The sequence below is a fragment of the Acipenser ruthenus genome, chromosome 2, assembly GCF_902713425.1.
Source record: "Acipenser ruthenus chromosome 2, fAciRut3.2 maternal haplotype, whole genome shotgun sequence".
In the NCBI taxonomy this organism is placed as follows: domain Eukaryota; kingdom Metazoa; phylum Chordata; class Actinopteri; order Acipenseriformes; family Acipenseridae; genus Acipenser; species Acipenser ruthenus.
Genome location: NC_081190.1, coordinates 69,810,956 through 69,833,103, shown reverse-complemented (window position 1 = coordinate 69,833,103; position 22,148 = coordinate 69,810,956). Strand labels below are relative to the sequence as shown.

Sequence of the window (22,148 nt, the reverse complement as noted above, 5' to 3'; positions counted from 1 at the left end):
AAATGAAAACAATTTAGGTTGCCCAAGTTTGAACAAAATAAAATGGTATTTTCCTTGGCCTTTAAACAATGTTAATATTGAAACAAGGCCCCAGATGTCTGTTACATTCTGGGACTTATATGAGGACAAAAGAAAAAACAAATAGAGAATGACTTTCACATTCAAATTAAGATGGTTGCACTGTGTGTCCACAGGTCTGATCCAGTACTAAAGTGTAGGCATCCTAGTTGAATCCAGCTTGGTTAAATTCATAATCAAGTGTAATTATTTCACTTATTTGCAAGGCTTAAGACCACACATCTATCTCACATATGTCAATGGGCTATTGTAATAAGGCATCAATGTTAGCAATGAAGGACAAACAGTAAAATTAAGTAAACTGTGCAACTAGCAGCCATTTAAATGAGTAGGCCATCACAATTATCCTATGGAGTTCATCCTGTTTTCAACATACAGAAATTCCATTAAGGACATCCAGCCGTCCCCTCCCACGGAGTACCCTTGTGTAAGCCCTTTGATCCATTCAAATGGTTTCTTAATAGGGAAGAAGATTTACTCTTTAGGAGAGTGTGACTGAAATAACACCCACTGGAGTTCACCTGGGTCCTGTGTTCAATGCAAGTGATCATTGTAACTGGCCGGCACTCACGGTCGTTCGTTTGCCCCTTTCCAACAGACCCAGGACACAGGAAATGGAGTTTTAAAGCGCTTACGCGCTATTTTTAATAAACAATCAAAAACAAAACAAACACCTAGTTCTCATACACACTAACTAAACACTTATGCAGGTCCCTGACTAAATCGCAGGACGGCTAAGCCGTTTACCTGGCATAAAACAAAACGCAGTTTCCTTATGACTGCTCGGAAACAGAGCACGTCTTCTGTCTCCTTCTACTCAGCAGCCACGTACAGACAAGCTGCATGTCTTAAATACCCTGCACCTGACATTAATTTACAATATAATCAGGTGTGGGTGATAATTAAAAAAATAAACAATTAGCAAAACTAATAAAACAATTAACCAAAATGTGCATACGCACATGTTTTCTGCAGGGAGGGTATTAACCCCCTCCCTGCTGTGTTACATCATGTATCTCTTACAAGAGGTCAAAGGTCACTGTCCATGTAGCAAAGGTTTTCCCAGTGGCAGGAAATGAGCTTTCAGGTTCAAGGATATTTCCAACAAAGCATGCAAGGTATTTCATCAGGCTGAACAATAACACTGCACAATTCGTTTATATTGACGGAACATGCTGATTTTGTTTTTCTTGTCTTTTCTCATACATTGGTAAGTGTGCACATCTGTCAACCAGATATGTCAGCAGCAGTTTTATTTTCAGTACAGCACAAAGCATGCGTGCAGCAAACACTTTTATAAGGGTGTATTTTAATTGTTTTTGTTGATTAATTAATGTTGTCAGTGATAGCCCATTTCTCTTTCCACTCCCAGTTATAATTTCCTTATACTGTATAACCTGAGTCGTATTTACAGTATATGTTCATGCAAGTATTTATTCAACTGCAAACCTCAACTATTATCACCGTATTCCTCAAATGAATTCAACGCGGGTCTCGGGGGACACACAATATGAGCGTTATAAACGGGGGAGGGGGTGGGGGGCGCCGCAGGGCCACATAACACACATCTGACTAAAATACAAAATAAAATAACTCCCTCTCTATAATGCACATATAGTGAAGCAAAAAATGTAACTTTCTGTGACTCAACCATGAATTAAGCACCATTAATCAAAGCTATATTTTAAAAAAGTAAGATAAAGTTCAACTAATCACCTTCAATACATCTTTCAAAGATAAATAGAAGCTGATTGCATATTTTACTTACATTACCGTTAGTGATATTTATTTTTGAAGATCGGTTATGCAGCGTGGCAATATATGTTTAAAGGAATAAGGCCTGTACATAACTGTGTGATTGAATGGTTAAAAAGCCAAGGCATGCACTGCAGTATTTATTGTTTTTATTACACTGGTTAACTATAGGAATACAGAGAACGCCAGGCCTCAACTCAGTGTATCATGTGCCTTTGTAACGGTAAACAAAAAAGAAAAATTGGCAGGTCAATGAGAAATATAATAGACCGATGTTAGGGACGGTTACACAAAAAAAAAAGACTGTTAACAACAAAACAGAAACAAAAATACAGGTCTTATTTTGGAAAACAATTATTCAAAAATAATAGTAGGTGTTTTGTAACTAATTATATAAGGCGGAGTTAGCTAGACATAACAGAGCCCCACAATTCATGCCCAGCGTGGCAATCTGCTGTTATAAACTAGCTTGTTTACCTAATAGTTTTAACACCAAAGTTAGTCATCTCTACAGTTAGGATGCATTCATTCTTTGCTTCAACCCCCCCCCCCCCCCCCAAGTAAGTTCCATAACTTTGAAAATAAAACATAGCAGTCTTGTCCTCCACGTCTTGTCTCTCACATTACAGAAAATAAACCATTTGCTAACCTATATGTATAATCATTGCTCACTTAATTATTACAATAATGAGGCTCTTGACATCACAATTGCTCCCTAGGTCTCTTTTGAATACAGATAATTAAAAAAAAATAGATTTGTTTTATATCTTTTTTTTTGGACCAGCTTGGGTGATACAAAGTTTCCACAAGCTTTTGGGACTCTAAATACCCTTTTTTAGGTGAAAAATGTGTTTATACTGTATTACAATATGACGGAATAGAAAACATTCTGTACATATGATTATTGCAAGAATAGAATCCTGAGGCATAGGTAGTCCCAAATGTTTGTTAAAAAAAGAAACCTGGAATTTAATTCTGAAAAGTTAACATGACAAAACCTAATACCATCATTATCCTTTATTTTCTTCTGGTCAAAGTTAAGCTTCCACAATATTTCAGGTTTGATGAAAATGCTTGGGTCATCCTAGATTTGAGTCAAAAGAACAATAAAGCCTGGCCAAAAAAAAAAAAAAAGTTATTTAAACCTTAGCTTAGGTTTTTACATATTTACACCATTCCCTACCGGGATAATTAAAAGGTAAAATAAAACATGACAGGAAACACACACGCATTTAGTATTTAGTAATATTAGGGGGTGAGAAATGAATAAATACATTTGTGCTTTTCATCATGTCCGTCAGACAAAGCGAGAAACGTATGCTCATGGCTGTTTGCTATGCAGACATGGAGCGTGCCAAGCAAAAGATTGAAAGGGAATTCTTCAGGGCTGCAGCGCTACCCTGAAAACAAGTATAGCAAATCCTTTTGAATTCCTCCATGTGATCCTCAAGAGAGTGTTGAAAATAAATGACAAGAATGATCTATCAAAGCATGAGCTCAGCTAATTTACACAACTTATTTTACATTTAAACATTGGCAATTAATTCTCCAAACAGATGGGAGACCAGTGAACTTTTACACGATGAAAATAAATTCTGTATAATAGCTTACAGCAATATTTTACAGGAACAACATAACTAAGGTTAGGTTAAGTATCTGGTGAGAACATTTGTATGCAATTTTTAACATGAATCTTTTGCAACAAACATGTCAGAATGTGTTACAACACTGATGAAGTGTGCTAACTATTTCAACTTAAGCTAGCAATTCACTGGAATGCATAAAAATAGTTAAGATTGAAGTTGCTGAATGTTGAACAGCAAACATAGTAAAGCCAATCCCAATACCGGTACAATCAGACTTGACTGATGAATCTTTAAAGGAAATGTTTGAAAGCATTAACTCTATAGGATATCAAAAAGAAAGAATGCGATATGGTAAATGTGTTTATATATCCCAGTGTGTATGATCATTACCCATAATACTTATGTACTTTGTGTCCCTTACAGTGTGATTTGGTTTTTTTTTTGAGAAATGACATGGAAGAGTACTATTAAAATCGCTGTCATGCGAGAGCACCCACATGACTATGCAAGAGAAGTCTTCCACAGTGTGTTCAAAAAGCTTCATGTAAAATGGGGGTAGTGTTTACCTACAGTTTGTTTAACAGGTGCTGAGAAATACGTAAGACAATACAAACAAACTTAACAGGATCTTAACTTACGAGATCTTCCGACTTGTGATTGGCCAAGATTTCCGACAGGGATTCCTCTTGAAGAGTATCACTCCGGATCAGTGTGAATTCTCGGAGGAACACAGCCCCCTCACTGCCATCTGTCCATACCTATTCAAAAGAGATACATACTATAAGTGTGCAGGTTTAGGGTTCCCCCTTAATGTAACCAAAGATACAGTAACTGCAAAAATCTTCTGACCTGACCGGTAAGCTGTGTGAGCACCTGACAAACAAGAGACATGTGTTAGATTCACAGTTAAGACAGATAGCATCATCTTTACAAACTGTTATTTTGTGACAATGCATTCATTAAATGCCACCATATTTTTTAATATAGCCTATACATTTGTTAACCCTTGGCATTGGCATCTTTATTACCACACTGTGGTGTGTGTTTTTAACTTGAAACATCCAGGGTACATAAATGGAGGGAAATGGGAGGAGATCCATTTGAAGATATTGGTACAGTATCTGGCCGCTAGAGTGTCAAGACTTTTATTCTGTCAAAAGGGTTAAAGAATATTATGAAAGCATGAAGTTTGTTTTAATATTTGCAGGCCTTTCTTGGAACAAGTGTCAGAGCTGGCAAAGGTATTTATTAAAGGAATTATTCAAGCTCAATTTCTTCCCCTCAGAGTGTACAAACATAAAGGGTCTTGAGTGTTGCAGCGAGAAATCTTCCTCCCAACAGCTCTAGCTCTAAAACAAGGCCTTGGGACAGGGCTCAGTAATAAGAAGGTTTTTTTTTCTGAAGCATGCAGAGCTTTCTTTGGTCTAAACTTTTGTTTTATTTATTTAAAAACAAAAGTGAGAAAGTGGTTTTAGCCACGCAGGATCCCTGACAAACAGAATTTGGAAAAAAAAGTGGTCTCAGCTGCTAGGTAACCCTTACCAAATACAGGTTGTAGGCTGTGGGAACACAGACCAGAGGAAAAGATAGCTAAATCAAATCTGTGCAAACTCATCAACTCAAAACTAACGTCACTCAATTAACTTTTGGTTTCCACAATGTCCCCATTAGAAATTCAGCATTAGGTTGGGCAAGTCCCACAAGTCTTGGGAATGCTAATCCTATATGGACCACAATGGGGTACCATGTACCATTTCTAAAACCCTCTGTTATTTTATCGGCTCCAAAGGACAAGTCAGCTGTTCTGTTCCCCTTCTCGGATGTTAACCCCTGTGTTATTTTTTCCCCTTGTGTGTACCACCGTCCTGTCTGGGGTAAGTGTGACGTGTTACCGTATAGTGCGTGTGTGTCGTTTGGTGTGACCCTCCTGTCTCTCCCCACTGTGTGTGAAATGCCCTGACTCGTGTTATGCTCTGCAGCTGTATGGGTTGGATGAATAAAACTTGTGGGTAGAACACACGTGTAGCAGTAATGTTAGAAAATATTACAATATAAATCAAAATATACTTTTATATATTTATATATTTCAAAGTACAGTATATGGAAGCATACTTTGAAATATGTTCCCTTATATTTCGTACTATATCTTGGGATATATGTCAATGTATGTCTAAAATATATTTACAATGTATTTCAATACATTTTTGTGTCATTTTTTAAAAAATATTTCAATATATGTTTTAAAATATATTTATTGTATATATTTTTTTTCCATATGGGAACGTATGGTTAATGTTTGGCAACTTCTTTTATTTACAAAAAAAGGTCCTGTATCTTCGTTTCCATTTCTTATATCTTGTTTCTGTTAAGAAGCAGGATAGCATTCACATTCTTTAAAAGGAACGGACCTTGCTTCCAATCTTGCTGAAAACCCGCTGGGATGCTTCTGGCCAAGCGGTCTACTTTGGAAATAGATCTTTGTTATTTTTCCATCATTTATTTAATACTTATATGTAGTGATAGAAAATGAATACAATGAACTACAATTACCTATAAGTTGGTTTTTTTTTTGCACAGTGAAAACTCAAGTAGGCAGAGGAAGTGATGTCAAAAGCAACAACAACAACAAAAAACTAAAAACGACGTGCATGCTTGACCATCGATCAAACGATACAATGGATTAATGCATCACTCCAGCCTTGGTGAACTCTGTGCAAGATCAAGGCTCTCAAAATGTTATGCTTTGGGAACAGCCTCACTAACATGTGTGACATTGACAATAGTTTATCTGCAGTTTAATAGCAGAATCAGCAGCAACTTTTCATCTATAGTGCTGTCTTTAATAGGTCAGCATATTTCAGTTTTAAATACAAGTTAAGAGCAAGCGACATTCAACAGAAGGCGGACCTGTAAAAATGTTAATTAAAGTAATAACGGTTACGGGGGCATCCGAAAGTCTATGCTAAAAATGATGACAATTACAGCTCAAAATATTCACATGCCTTCCTGCAATAGTGCTAAATCCACCACAGATATGACTTTTGTCAGAGTTCATGATATTCTTCTTTTGTTTGCGAGAAAGGATCCTGTCACCACACCTTTCCTTCACACTGCGCTCGGGAGAGCCTGTACAAAAGCAATGCGCTTCAATGAGGTGCAGTTATTTTTCTCAGTATATATGCTGGAAACTTTTAATGGGCCCATCAAGTTCCTTTCTGATGAAATGTATTTATTGATAAAACATAATAGGTGTATATCATGGTCAATATTTTGTATAGCAAATGGTATTGCAGTCTCACCTACTATTAAATGAAAATACAATCCAAAACCGGAAAAGGGTATAGTTATTTGTTATACTGTATTTCCCCAGTATGCAAATACATGCACAATGCAATAAAATGTCTAAAAATCTGTTTGCGATACTGAATACAAGAATACAACCCTATTTCAAAAGTATTTATCAATACAGAATACACACTAATGAAAAACATTACATTTTGTGTATTATATATGTCTTGCAAAGAGCACAACTGTATTTCAACAAAAAAGGGAACAATTAAAAGACATTCTCTATTAAGAGGTGAATTGAACTCTTGCTGTGAGTTTCAAGATGTTCCTCCAGAACAAATCCAGCAGAGGGACGGGGTCATGAAAACGTTAAAAATTTGGCTGAGAAACACAAAAGCAGATAAAGCAGATATAATTTTTTTTTTTTTTTAAATGCAGCTGCCTTCTCAAGAGACCCTTTTTTCGACTATTTCCTTCAAACTGTTAACACCTGCATAAGGGTGTCGGCACTGGCGACACCAGCAGTGAACAGAGTGAAAGACAGTCAGGATCATGTTTATGGTCCAGAAAGCCTTATGAACACACAGTGACAACAGGGGCAGTAAATATATAGTATTTCTCAGTGTATTTACATAACCCCATCAGCATTTATTTTATGAAATGTATTCTTAACCTCACACAAGGCTAACAGTCTTTCTACTGTACTATTCTATTAGTGCTTTACCATTTTTCTGGTTTGGTTTTCAATAGATGGGGGCCAGATCCGAGGTATACATACTTTTCAAGCGTTCAGGACTAGGATTAAACATAAATTATGGAGATGATACCTTCAGCTTTAAAGAAGTACCAATTAACAAAACCAGGCAAACGTTAATCAGCTAAAAAATACTACATTTAATTCTAAAAAAACTGAAAAATAAGTAACTTCTTGTCAGTTATTAACTTGCAGATTGAAGGCAAATTTACTTTTGTTTAAAAACTGGCAAAATGCATTAGTAACATTGAACTCTGTTATAAAACATGGTAATTATCTAGTCATGCGCAATCTTCCTTGCCTGTTATTAACCTACAAATGCATGTCCACTCACTGTGAAATTGAAATTGAATGAAACCTCCCAGTGGGGTTGAGATTTTAACTCGAAGTAATGGAAAGAGAAAACGGAACAGAGCACATGACTGACACTTCCCTTGTAAAACTTTGCTGTGGTATACATAGTACAAGTATAGGCTAGGACAGTTAACAGCATAGTAAAGCATACATAGGAAAGTATTGTATAATGCAAAATAGGGATATCATTGGTGCATAATTTCTTACTTTAAATTGTCATCTTCTTTAATGAATTGGCAGTAAAGTAGCATGCATGATTTTTTGACGCTGTAGTAAGACTACTTCCATTTATCAAATATAGCCTACGTTTAGGTAATATTCATCATAGACAGAGCATGCAGGGACAGATGGCAAGTTCAAAATGGACTGTGATGATGTAGCAGTATTGAGTTCATATAAACCAAACGTAATATGATTCTTTATGGACTGTTTAATACATCATTCATGTGTAACAAATCAAGAACAAACAGATCTTTCTAGCTTTCTTCTTTGTTTACATTCACTGAACATAGTTTCAGTAGGCACACAATCTTCATCTTGAAGCCTTCTTGGCACTCGGTGAGCTAAACGCTGCTACAACAGTTTATAAACTCTTATGTTAGTACCTCCTCCTTCCAACAACCACACCAACAAAAGCTGTATTTGCACTGTGTCTTTTCAATGTCAATGCCTAAAGGTCATCAAGTTAGTGACTGCCTCCAGTGGCTGATGGACACAGTAACTGGATGTTAGCTGGACGGAATGGCTAATGGACCATAGCAACCAAAATGTTCCTTGGACTCCCACTGGGACCTGCAATGTTTAAGAAAACAGACTAGTTTTTACAGCCAAGGTCAAGAAAACTAAACTGCAACTGTCCCACCCCAGGTGCAGCTGTGGCACTCTGAGAAAGCACATTGGCAGGGGATGCCTTTCATTCATACCGAAGCCTTGAATCAACATTGTTCTACAACAATCTCCCTTGCAAATCCACAGGAACTAGCCAAACATCGCCCAATCCGACAGGGTCAGTGACGGCCTAGGAAATTAGGTGGAAACCTGGACATTCAGTATATTTGCCAAGGAAATTTAAAGCTAGATTGGATACAGTGGAAAGTTTATGCAAGACTCCCTTAATATTAGTGTGAGAGAAACCGCAAGAGAAACAAATTGAGAGAGAGACAGACATTTGGGCTTCACAAATCCAATTTCCTACAGGGGTAAAATGCATGGCAAATCGTTTTAAGAAAGGACGATTTGGCCAAGTTATTTAATGCATTTAACCCACACCGTGCCCTGTGCTTCAGATTTAAGGTTTCTGTGGAGACCTGTGGCAAAGTGGTGAGCGGTATGTGATACCTGTAAGTACAGTGCAGTAATCCAACAAGAAATGACAGACAAACAAAGTACGGGTGAAAAGGTTTCTGTTTATTTTAATCCAGGGGACTGATGACCAAACAGAGACAAACAATGATGGCTGGTAATACACAACGATGTGTATTGCACAGTAAATGATGATGGGTTGCAGTCCCGTTTTACAATAAACAAATTATCCCACAAGAACAATAATCCCAATGCAAATACCCTAACACAAACACGGTCACCTCTCGCAGTGAGTGCTGTAGTGCTGGTTGTGAATTTACACTCACTTTCTTTTTAAACACAGAAATACCGGTCCTTTCGGTTTAGTTTCAAAACCACAACAAAAGGAACAGATTACAATTCTCTGTCCCCCTTATATGCTGTCACGCATGACCCCTTGGTAAATGAATGCAGCTGCCTTTACAATCTGCGGCTGCTACATTGTTTCCCTTCCTGGTAAATACGTTCTTGCAACAGTCTCGCCTTTTTCCAGACTGACCGACTTCCCAACCCGGGGAAAGAACTGTCAGGCCAGCCTGTCCAAAGAACTCTGTCCTCGTTGCTTAGCGCCCTCACAGGTCGGGAGGGAGATTTACAACCAAGATTCATTATATTTCTGTCACAAGACCAGTCAACTTCCAATACAGTTGAAAAGTATAACAGTGATATATCACTGCTATTTCTACTTTTTCTTTTTTCACATTATTTCATGTAAGGGAACTAATATGCATACCAACAGGTGTTGACCGAGTCTACTCCATTCTCATATAATGAACTCTTGCGACAGTTAGGAAACATCTAAAGTTCCTACAGTGTTTATATCATTACAAGGCCTAGAAATAACAAGTACAAAAGATGTTTCGATCATGCTGAAATATCCTTTAAAAATATGTCCATGTTCTATGTGTAAACAATTGCACTGATGTAGCCTGTATTGTATTTGTTTCTTGGAGGCATGAGAACCCAATTAAAACTTAGGAGTCTAAAATACCATTTGAACTCATTATTATTACATGTGCCAAACATACGGTACTTGGTATTCCCCATTGAAACAATCAATAAATACTGACATCTCGTTGCAAAAGAAATGGGAAGAGCAGTTTGTATTTTGGTCTCTAACTACATAACACACAAAAAAAACATTAGCAATCTCCACAGCCAGTAACCTTGAGCCCATTTAGTTCAGTTGCTGCTGTAAGGATCTGCACTCCCACCCAGATAAATTACTTAGCCTGGGATCTGCCTGTGTGATGTAATAAAAAAAAGGAAAGTGATGGATAATTGATTATTACACCACCTTCTGCGTCAGTTAAGTCTTGAGGGTGGATATGGTTCAGCCCAAATATCAGATAACAGTCCAAAATGTTAGGCAAGGCCAAGGGCAATTCCACAAAAACTCTATCAGACTACAATGTATATCAAAAGTAGTTTAGAGGCCTTTCCTGTCACTCTACAGTTAATCTACAATTAAGCAACTGAGACCTGGACAGCATCACCAGTAGGCAGGAGGCCTAGCACTGGCATTCCCCTTTAAAAAACGGATACCCATTCTCTTTCTACAGATTTAATATACCCCCCTTTTAAGGGGATAAAATGAGATTTCCCGTACACCAGTTACACCAGGGAGACAGTCCATTTAATAAGACAATTTTGTATTCACAAGTCATTTACCAACAAGCCATATTAGTTGCTCATTATGTAATTTCCTTCAGTAAATGCCATTTATTAAATTGATCTGCATACCAAAAAACCTCAGACTGGCTTGTTTCTCCAGAAACAATTTACTGGGATACAGACTGAGCACCAGCACAGAGGATGGAGAGCGCCCTATTGAGCCACCAACACCAGCTCTTGCAGCAACTGGTTTTTCATTTAAGTGTTAACCCTTGACAAAAAGTGAGTTAGAGTATGAGAGAGTCTGAGAGCAGCTGAGTGTGAGAGATGGAAGGTTTACAAATGGAAGAAAATTAAATGCTGGAATTCCCCAAGGAGATACGGGGAGCACGAGATCCATCCATTACTTCAACTGGGTCGAAATGCACTGGGATATTTAACCCTTATGGCAATGCTGCATACACCTAATCCTTCCCCTCCATACAGTAGGCCAAAAGCTATTTTATCTATATCATATAATCATGTCATTGTTTTCTGGTTTATACTATATACTAATTTTGAGGCTAATATGTCTTGCCTACCAGTAAAACTAAGCCAGCAAGCAAAATAACTGTCAGGCAAGCTAAATATATAGTGGATATTCAAGACAGACAGTCACAAATATTAAGAGCAAATAACTTAAAATGTCATTTGAATTGTTGTTTTTTTTTTTTTTGTTTTTTTTTTTACATACCTTACTATTTTAGTATTTCGGGTTCTGTTTTTCCAATATTGAGTTATTAACTATACCCCTATCACTATTCTAAGCCAATATGTCCAAAATCAATGCTTATTTAAGCACCAGCATCTCATCTACACAGTGGGCATTTCTGCTTGATAACTGACCACGGCAACAGTTAGTGACCCAAGCTGAAGGCAAGAGCCTTAAATCAAGGTTTAAAAGCTCTAAAGCTCGGAGTTATCTACCATAAGGTAATGACCACTGTACTTAACTGATTGCATGAGGATCTGTGATGTTTAAGGCAGAATTTTGTGAGATGAACATAAGAAAGTTTACAAACGAGAGGAAGCCATTCGGTCCATCTTGCTCGTTTGGTTGTTAGTAGCTTATTGATCCCAGAATCTCATCTAGCAGCTTCTTGAAGGATCCCAGGGTGTCAGCTTCAACAACATTATTGGGGAGTTGGTTCCAGACCCTCACAATTCTCTGTGTAAAAAAGTGCCTCCTATTTTCTGTTCTGAATGCCCCTTTATCTAATATCCATTTGTGACCCCTGGTCCTTGTTTCTTTTTTCAGGTCGAAAAAGTTCCCTGGGTCGACATTGTCAATACCTTTTAGAATTTTGAATGCTTGAATCAGAACACCGCATAGTCTTCTTTGTTCAAGACTGAATAGATTCAATTCTTTTAGCCTGTCTAAACCTGGGATAATTCTGGTCGCTCTTCTTTGCACTCTAGAGCAGCAATATCCTTTTTGTAACGATGTGACCAGAACTGAACACAATATTCTAGGTGAGGTCTTACTAATCCATTGTAAAGTTTTAACATTACTTCCCTTGATTTAAATTCAACACTTTCACAATATTTCCGAGCATCTTGTTGGCCGTTTTATACCTTCCCCACATTGTCTAGATGAAGACATTTCTGAGTCAACATAAACTCCTAGGTCTTTTTCATAGATTCCTTCTTCAATTTCAGTATCTCCCATATGATACTTATAATGCACATTTTTATTGCCTGCGTGCAGTACCTTACACTTTTCTCTATTAAATGTCATTTGCCATGTGTCTGCCCAGTTGTGAATGCTGTCTAGATCATTTTGAATGACCTTTGCTGCTGCAACAGTGTTTGCCACTCCTCCTATTTTTGTGTCATCTGCAAATTTAATAAGTTTGCTTACTATACCAGAATCTAAGCCATTAATGTAGATTAGGAAGAGCAGAGGACCTAATACTGAACTCTGTGGTACACCACTGGTTACCTCGCTCCATTTTGAGGTTTCTCCTCTAATCAGTACTTTCTGTTTTCTACATGTTAACCACTCCCTAATCCATGTGCATGCATTTCCTTGAATCCTTACTGTGTTCAGTTTGAGAATTAATCTTTTATCCGGGACTTTGTCAAAAGCTTTCTAGAAATCTAAATAAACCATGTCGTATGCTTTGCAATTATCCATTGTCGATGTTGCATCCTCAAAAAAATCAAGCAGTTTAGTCGCTAAAAAACGTAAAATACAACAAAACACGTTATATTAACTGTATAATAATTTCTCAAAATATAATACATGATGATTATGATATAAGGTTTGTGTCATTTAAATATTGTGGCGGTATTCCGAAGCCGTAACCACCTACCAGTTGACAAACAAGTACATCATTGGTTAGTGCAATGTGTCCGGAAGACAAACCTCTTTGAGCTATTATCCTATCAGGTGTGGTTTTATAAGATAAATGGGTTGGATTAAGTGACGCGCATCAGGTTTTTACAAGCTTCTAGTCGAAATTCTCTCCCACTGAGACAATGGCAACATCTGCTACTGTGAGTGTCAAAGGCTGCTACACAGCAGACACGATACAGCAAGTGGAACTGTGCAGCGCTGCATCTAAATAAATAGAACCTAGTATCTTTCACACCACACGCAACGCGACAGGCGACGCAGGAGCGACACCAGGGTGGCACTGGAGCGCCGCAAAATAAATAGGATTGAATCCGATTTTTTGCAGTTTGACAAAGGTCAACTAGGGCATTGAGCAATCAGAGAACAGCTTCAATGCACGTGGTCCAGCAGGGTGAAGCAGTATCCAAAATGACTGAGAAAACAATAATCATTTTCGTTAAAAAATACCCAGAGCTTTATGACAAATGGCATCACAATTATAAAGATACAGATATGAAAGATAATATATGGGAGTCCATTTCGAAGGAACTGGATAAGCCTGGTGTGTATGATTTATTGCCATATGTGTTGAAATACAGGTCAGAGAAGACACTCGTAATTTCCACAACATGTTGACGAATATGTACCAGTCTTGATCATTGTTTTGACAATAGAAATTTTGAACAGTTTTCAAACCTGTCGCATGCCACTGTGTTGCTTCTGGCACGTACGGTCATGTCACTGCAAAAATGTCTTGTTGCCAATTTTAAAAAATCGCATTGCATCTGGTGTGTGGAGACCTTTAGAAGGTGCCAAACAGTGGTACGGGGAAGTAGCATTCCTTTTTGTGCAGATTTAGACATGTCATTATTAACAAATGGGATGATGCATGAGATCCATACATTTGGCAGAAGTAGTAACGAGACAAAACGATATGTAACTCTTGCAGTTTATAACATCTTAAATCGTAACTTCTCTTTTTAAAGTACCACACAGTGAACACCCCAAAGAAAATAAAACACACAGTAAAATAAAACAGGCAAGGACCACAATCAGTCTGTGCCAAGCACCCCACCAGAAACCAGGAGCAGTCAACGCACGTCTCCCACAGACCAATTAAATAAACCCACCCCACTTTATAATTAGTCATTCACACACACACACACACACACACACACGTTAAAACATACTGAACAATTATCGGTGAACAGCAATTACAAATACACACTTCAATAACAATAATACAACCACTGTACCCCTTCTCTGATAAATATAACTAATTACTTTATGAACAGCAAACTGTATCTTAAATTAAACTAAAAATAGTCCTGTGCCAGCAACAGCCGTTTTAGAGTCTGTTCAAACAGAGTACAGTTAATAGGGTTCAATAGGAGAGGGGGAGAAGAGCCTGTATCTCTTGACTGGGTGAATTAAATTCAAACTTAAAGTCACCGACTGTCTAATAGAGTTCCAGCAGCCTGTATCCAGCTTCTGCATGCTCGCTCTCCAGACCAACAACGATCACCCAGCAGTCAAACAATGCTCCCCGCTCCTCTATCTCTCTGTACACAGCAGCTGTCTTTTAAATAGCCGCCTCTGTGACAATTATCCAATTGTTTCCCACATGCATATAAATTAAAATCGCAGTTCTAAATAGAGGGGAGTTGCTAACAAATAATAAATCCATCAATCTTTACAAGTGTAAAGTCATTTTACAAAAATGTGGACATTTATCCCGGGTTGCGACCATAAAAAAAAAAAAAAAAAAAAGACTGAGAATGTCATTCGCAAAGGGGCTGGTTGTATGAAGGAGGTCAAAAAATAGGCCACGTTTTACTAAACATTTTAAAACTAATAAATAAACAATTACCATAATGAACACTATCGCAACATGTTGCTTAAAACATAACAACACAAATATATTCATAATAAAGTTGAGTTCTTGCCTATAAACAACAGCAACACGTTTAAAGTTTGGGACTCGCTGTCTGTAGCTTGGTGTTGTTTACATTATCGTCAGCATATTTTAAGTGGTTGGAAGCTGAAATTACATTTTTAAAAACACACTTTTCTTATATCAATACAGTACTGGTGATAATCAGTTCATTTGAAAACTAGAAATTTGCATAGGCGTCGATTCCGTGAGTGCTCTGGGGCTCAAGCACCAACGGGGGAAAATAAGGTCCCACACAGTGCAAATAAATCACCTGTTCTGTCAAATTATAGTGTGAATACTTCACAATCAGAACTGTTACTGCAGCATTTAAAAAGATAATCATTCACTGGCGGCTCTGACAAACTGGAAGGCGATCCTTCACATGTTTAAATCCATTTATGCAAAGTCTCCCAGCTTTCTTGAAAATATCTGCATTTCCCTTGTTTTTTCTTTTACTCTCATCCAACCTAGTAGATTCAGCATCCGTCAGTTCTGGCAGATTCTAATGTACTTGCTGAAGCGGTTTTCTCCCACTGCTAATTCAAAAAAATAAATGAAGCCACCTAGCTAACAATTTCATCCAGAGGGCTACAGTGAAACACTGTCTTTAAATTGGGACTTTGGTGAAGACTGCATGTGTATGTGAGTAAATTAATTATTGTAGGTAGTAATTCATAGTTATTTAATCACTTGCAGGCTGTAACCCAAAACTCCACAAACCAGCCAGCATTTTTGTAAATAGCAAATAATAACACCTGTAATTAACAATAAAATAAACATTGTATTTGTGTCATCGGTGTCAGTTTCAAGCAGAGCTTCATGGGTTAGCAAGGTTACATGGCTGAGAGATTTTTTTCCCTCTGTCATCCTGTCTGGTGTTGTCAGTGTCAGTTTCTCAGCACACAGTACAGTAGTCGCTCAGTAACGAGGTGCAAACAGGTGATTGGTCGATACGTAGGAGCGTTTACTAAAGTGGCGTTGTTAAATTACAATTTTTTTTAAAGCTGAATTTCCAACGGTGTTTATTTTTTATGAAAATAAAATCTAAGCCTATTTTTAGGGACCCCCTGTTATTGTTGATTCCAACTTAGGCACTTCACATCAGGACCAGCAAGTTTCAAAAGGTACCAGTCCTTTGGACTTGTACCACAATATTGTTAGTTTCGAACTCTGCTGTATTATGGTTCTCTAATCTCAATCCACAATGGTGCAATATCTAAAAATGTAAAAATCAGCTTTTGTATTGTGGACCTAACTAAAATAAATCACATTCAAATCAATGCCATGTTTCCCCATGAGGCATGCTTTTATGTAGTCCTAGAATAAATGAGGCAAGCATGGCTAATAGCACAGCATTCAAGGTAATAATGCTGATTATAAAGGACTGTAATTATCATTGTGCAAGCCCTACATAAATAACACTAAATGGTGTAGTGTTTAATGTTACTGAACAAATAACTGCAGCAGTCAGGTCAAGGTAGGTATAACCCCCCCATTTGAAAGTCACAGTTTAACAACCTTGTTTATTATTTTTTTAATGATGGATGCTATCATTTATAATTAGTGAATTAAACGTATTCAAATTAGCAGCTGTGACTACAGCACAGTTTAAGCAATGTCACTTAATTAAAAAAACAAACAAAAAAAAAACAGGATATCAGCTTGTTATTCCACGTGGAAGGATTGACAGGGAATGCACATGCTGCCTGTTTAGCTAGAGACCATACTTAAAACATGTGTTTATCTATTTGTGTGGATTATTTGTTAATGAAAACAAGGTCCAGACAGGCCTAATAGAAAGATGGTCCTACTGTGTGAAAATGTATGAGGTTCATGCTTTTTCAATACAGATGGCCCTCACTGTTTTGTAGCCAACTGTTATGCAAGGCCAAGCTTCATCAGCTTACCAGCTTTCCATTGAATAAAGTCCTCCTGGTTTTTAGTAAAAATATCTGAATGAAACCGACAGCATCTCGTATGTTTTTATGTTAGCCTCTTTGACCTGACCAGATGTTCATTTCACTGAGCCTTGCTCTTTAGCCGTGTTTCCACCATTTACACTTTGATACATGCCTCAGTTTGTGACTGGGTCTCTAACAATACAGAACCCGGCTAACAATGCCAATCACACATTTTCTAAATCGTGACTACAGACATGCACAGGGATAGAAAAAAGACAAGCATTTGGAATACAGTGTTTACATTAATATTCCACATACTGTATCTTACTCATAATATGCTGTTTACATGACTGGAATGCTGCTTATTCATAATAATAATGGAATTTTAGCCTGCACGTAAATGTGTCACATTCCATTTAAAAGCTTCTTGAAGGATAGTATCCAGATTCAGCAAGGTTTTTTTACCAGGTCAAAACAAGTTGTGAGTAGCCTGAGGCATTCTGAGTATTTATAAGTTGGTTAGTTTAGCCGTTAGTCGTTCAAAAAGCAGTGTGAAAACGCTTAGCTGACCCGCATGATACCCAGTCGCAACCCAGGTAGAGAATGCCACTGTGGAAAGAGCCTAGGATGTGCTCCAATATTTCTCTCTCTCTTTAAATTATTTTAAGTTATTTAAAGACCGGGGAATACATTTCAAATATGGTCACCCGGTTCTTAAGTAATAATATTCACTCCCTTCCTGGGCAATCCCATTATATAGGTCCGTACTGGTATCAAATACCGGAAGGAGATCATTGTAAATCAAAAGTAGCTGGAAAAAAAAACACATTCTGACTGACTATCTGACAAATTACAAAAGTGCTGCATTGTTGCTTGGTCTCGTTAAAGATTCTATTCTATTCTAAAGATTCTATTAAACAGAATCAAATATCTTTGGGTCTCCTAAATTAAAAACTTAGTTGGAGCTTTGGTGTGGTTCAGGAGCGAAGCAAAGGCTACCCTGTTCAAACACTTATCAGTCTCTCTATTCATATCCTGTGATATACCTCAACCTTTTTGGCAGCATTGCCTCTGCCTCCATTATCCTGGAAGTGACCTTTGATGCTCACCTCCCACCAAATTAAACCTTATCATTCTTACCATGGTCTAGACGAGCTCACCCTACTTGTTATTTGGATAATGCACAGAAGCAAAGGTTCTTTAACTTCTTTAAAATCAAGTCAAAACAACTCACTCCAATTACGATTAAAAGTAGTTCTCTTATCGCAAATGTATTATCAAAATCAAAGAATTAAACTTCTTATTACAGAGCCGTGTCGTAAGGGGGTCATGTGGCCCTGAAGGGGTTGGCTCAGGTTGTTCTCCCCTGGTCTAAGGTTAGGAAATCCTCCATTGCAGAGTCTCATCACCATTAATTCTGTTATTCGAACAATAAAAAAATTGCTTCAGTTGCTAAAACATTTCCATTTTTAATCGACGCCACCAGTATCTCTAGTTTTCTTTTACAGTAGTTGTTATTATAAACCTTAAAGGTTTTACAGTAGTCATTTAATGACAAGTGTTTTTAGGTAACTCAAGGCACTATGGGCATTTTATTGTAATAAAAAGAAAATGAATATGTGTCAGTATGTGGTTTCACTCACCCCCTCCACCCCACCAATCTGACACAACACCTCTCCGGCCTCAGCTCTCCAACAGCCTAGCCAGCCGCCCTGTTGGCAGCCCTAATGATCTAGAGCTTGCTTTGAAAAAGAAAAGTGGGGACACATGAAGCATGCAGATAAGGAAATACGGAAAATCTTTTAAAACACTTGTAACAGGGCGAGCAGCCCTGTACATTGATTTGTTTATTTTATTTTGGAACGGAGCCCCCCTCTGCCCCTGTGCAGTGTATTTTGTATTTGTTTTGTTTTATGATTTATTATTGTATCTAAATATGACGGCGAAACAATGTGCGGTTTTGTTTATTTTTAAAAACGTGTTCTGGCAGAGGCGAGATTGGTGCTCGTCCTCTGCCAGGAATAATTAATAAACTCGTGCAGCAGGTGGCCATCTCCCGAATTAATTAAGTGATTAATTTTGTTGCTAATTGGGAGATGGTCACCTGAATATAAAAGCCTGCAGCTCTCGGCACTCGGGTGGGTGTTTTAGGAGCGGAGAGAGCGAAAGGAACGAGAGAGAGTGAAAGGGAAACTTAAAAATAATTCCAGGATCAGTGAAGGCTACTGCCCAGCCTGACCTGGATCATTGATCGTATATTTTGTGTTCGTGATTTTGTTTTGTTTACCTGTTTTATTTTGCTCTGTGAGCACAGTTTCTTTTTGTTAAAACCTTTTATTTATTTTTGTTATTTGTAAATATAACGGCGGCTCCGCCGCTTCTTTCTTTATTTTAACTGCAGTCCCTGGTGTCAGTATTTTTCCTTCCTGCTTCTGCCTGACGTCACCACCCAGTCACCCTGTCACAACACTCAAAAACTCCATCCAGTATCTGGTTGGGGTTGGACCATACAGTGAGACAGATGGTTCACATTTCCAGGGGTGGAAACTTAATTTAAATCTCTGCTGTAAAATAGCAAGCGCTGAAAAAAATTAATATAGAGCTGTCAACAGCCTTTACTCATATCAATGAGCGTAATTGCCTCACATGATCAGATACAAGGATATGCAGTCTCTACACAACTGCTTCTCTGTGGATGTTACGTATGTTTGCAAGGGAAAAGACCTTGGAAACCTGTGAAGTAAATTAATTTGGTCCCGGTCTGTGAAATGTCATTAATTTCAGTAAGACAAATGATTAGTGAAGAATGTTAACAATATTAAAATAGGGCCTCAGCTTGAACAACCAAATGTATCAGCTTGCAGATTAGAGTTTATTGAACTTTGAAATTTGTTTCCCTTGGAAGAATGCAGCATACATTTTTTTTTTCTATCCAGTATGTCTGTAGTGCCACAATGGTCCCCATTTACCATTTTGGGAAAGAAAACCACACTAGTTACAAAACTACTGTATTAATTGAAAGTCGATGAGATGATTACCAGAAGTGTGCAATCAAAACTGAAACTATTCAAAATAATTGATTTTGTATTTTATTGCTGCCCAGAACATTTACAGAAAAGCATCACGCTGGTAACACACACCAGTACAGCAGCACACAAAGCATTTCCAGCTGTGAATTGACACCTACAAAGTCAACAAAAAGCAGGACAGATGCTTTAATGAAATACATTTTAAAAATTGAAATTAAACTTGTGGAAATGTCAACAGGTCATAAAACACCTACCCTGTCATTTGAAAACTAAAGCCGACATTAGGGAAACATTTGCTGTTTTTTTTAAATGTCTTTTTTTATGTGATGGCAATTTCATTGGGCTGAGGTAGGAGTTCCTGCTGGCAGCTGTTTACCTTGGCAATTAAGGTTATGTAGGTGGCCCAGAATATCCTGATTAGACTGTCCCACTGGGAAGCTGCATAGGCTCCAGAGAAACACAGTCCAGATAGATGTAATATATTTAGGAAAACCAACACTGGAAGCCTTTGTCATAGCAAGTGAGCATCATTAAAATAAGCCAGTGTTTAACTTCACATTAATGAAACACAAACTCTCTGCAGCAAGATAATTAAAGCAATTAATCACCCTAATATATCTGCGGAATTTAGTTTAGAACTGAATTCAAGTGCTTACATACTGGATGAACAATCATTGCTTTGTACAAAAGCAAAAACCTACAATATGTATTACATATACAGTAAAATCCCTCCATATGACCGGAGGCAGCAGTGTGGAGTAGTGGTTAGGGCTCTGGACTCTTGACCAGAGGGTCGTGGGTTCAATCCCAGGTTGGGGACACTGTTGCTGTATCCTTGAGCAAGGTACTTATAAAAACTCAACTGTATAAATGGGTAATTGTATGTAAACATAATGTGTTAAAAAATAATGTAATTGTATGTAAAAATAATGTGATATCTTGTAACAATTGTAAGTTGCCCTGGATAAGGGTGTCTGCTAAGAATTTAATAATAATAATAATCACTAAGACCATGCACTTGCAGCCCCTTTCAATAGAAGACACCTTCCTAGGCCATTATAAAAATTGGTATAATGGTATAACCCACCTTACACTGCATTATATGACATTTAGTCTAGACCGTATACTTATTTTACTTGTTTATTATAAATAAAAGAAACACAGTTTCTCACATTACTGTTTTTCAAAACAAACTAGAAAAAAAATTAAAAAATGCTTTTGAAAAGACTGCTATGCTTCCGCAACATACTCATTTTCCTTTATTTGAATGGCTTCACCATTTTTTCTTGATTCTTTTTTTCTTCATTTTCACTGTCCTGTCATTGTGCAAATTTGTCATTTACAAAACATGTTCTGGCTCAAGGGTTAAATCCCAGCATCAGGGCTGGGGGACTCTTAATATTTAATATATAGGGATAAAAAATAACTATCTATAAAATAACTACAGTAATATAACTTGCCTTTAAATTGCAGTGATAATCCACAACACAGTGTGCATAGTAACATGATATTTATGATGCAAATTAAACGGAATCAGATTCCCTGGTTCAGAATATTGCCAGTCCTGATGTCAATTCAGCAGGCTGCCACAATGCATAGCTTAAACCATTAGGATTTTTGCTTGGCCACAATGACCTTTAAATCTATGTTTTAGTTTATCCTCATTGGGATCACCTTACAAGGAGCTCAAATCGGTGACCCAAATGTGTCATACTGCTGTAGAGAGTTTTTTGTTTTGTTTTCATGGATACAACCGTCATGTAAAATCCCATTCTGTTTTCTTTCGCCATTCTAAATTGTTCTTTGCTGGCTGGTGGCCAGAAAAATGGGAAGGCAGAAAAAAGGCAGAGGCCTGAAGAGCCCACAGCAGTAGAATTGTTTTATTGTATTCTGACTGACGACACTTTTCACATTATTATTATTCGTTTATTTGGCAGACGCCTTTATTCAAGGTGGCTTACATGTGTTACAGGGCAGTACTGGGTTACAATGCAAGCTTAATATTTAAATACAGTGTAGTTTACAGTAAGTGCAAATAATACTGCTAAAATACAATATGAATACAAGCTAGGATTACAACAAGTTATAGCTACAATTACATATTAGTAGTGCAATAGTGCATCAGCTGAGGATCC

At 37.5% G+C, this 22,148-nt stretch overlaps 1 protein-coding gene across 1 annotated transcript in view; it reads right to left on the bottom strand.

The window, feature by feature from the left end:
• LOC117409129 (ADAMTS-like protein 1) overlaps positions 1-22,148 on the bottom strand; it is a 235,444-nt gene that overhangs the window by 177,352 nt on the left and 35,944 nt on the right. Inside the window, exon 2 of the mRNA XM_058999955.1 lies at positions 4,058-4,177. Within this exon, the coding sequence (XP_058855938.1) occupies positions 4,058-4,177 (120 nt within the window). The remainder of the gene's footprint in view (positions 1-4,057; positions 4,178-22,148) is intronic.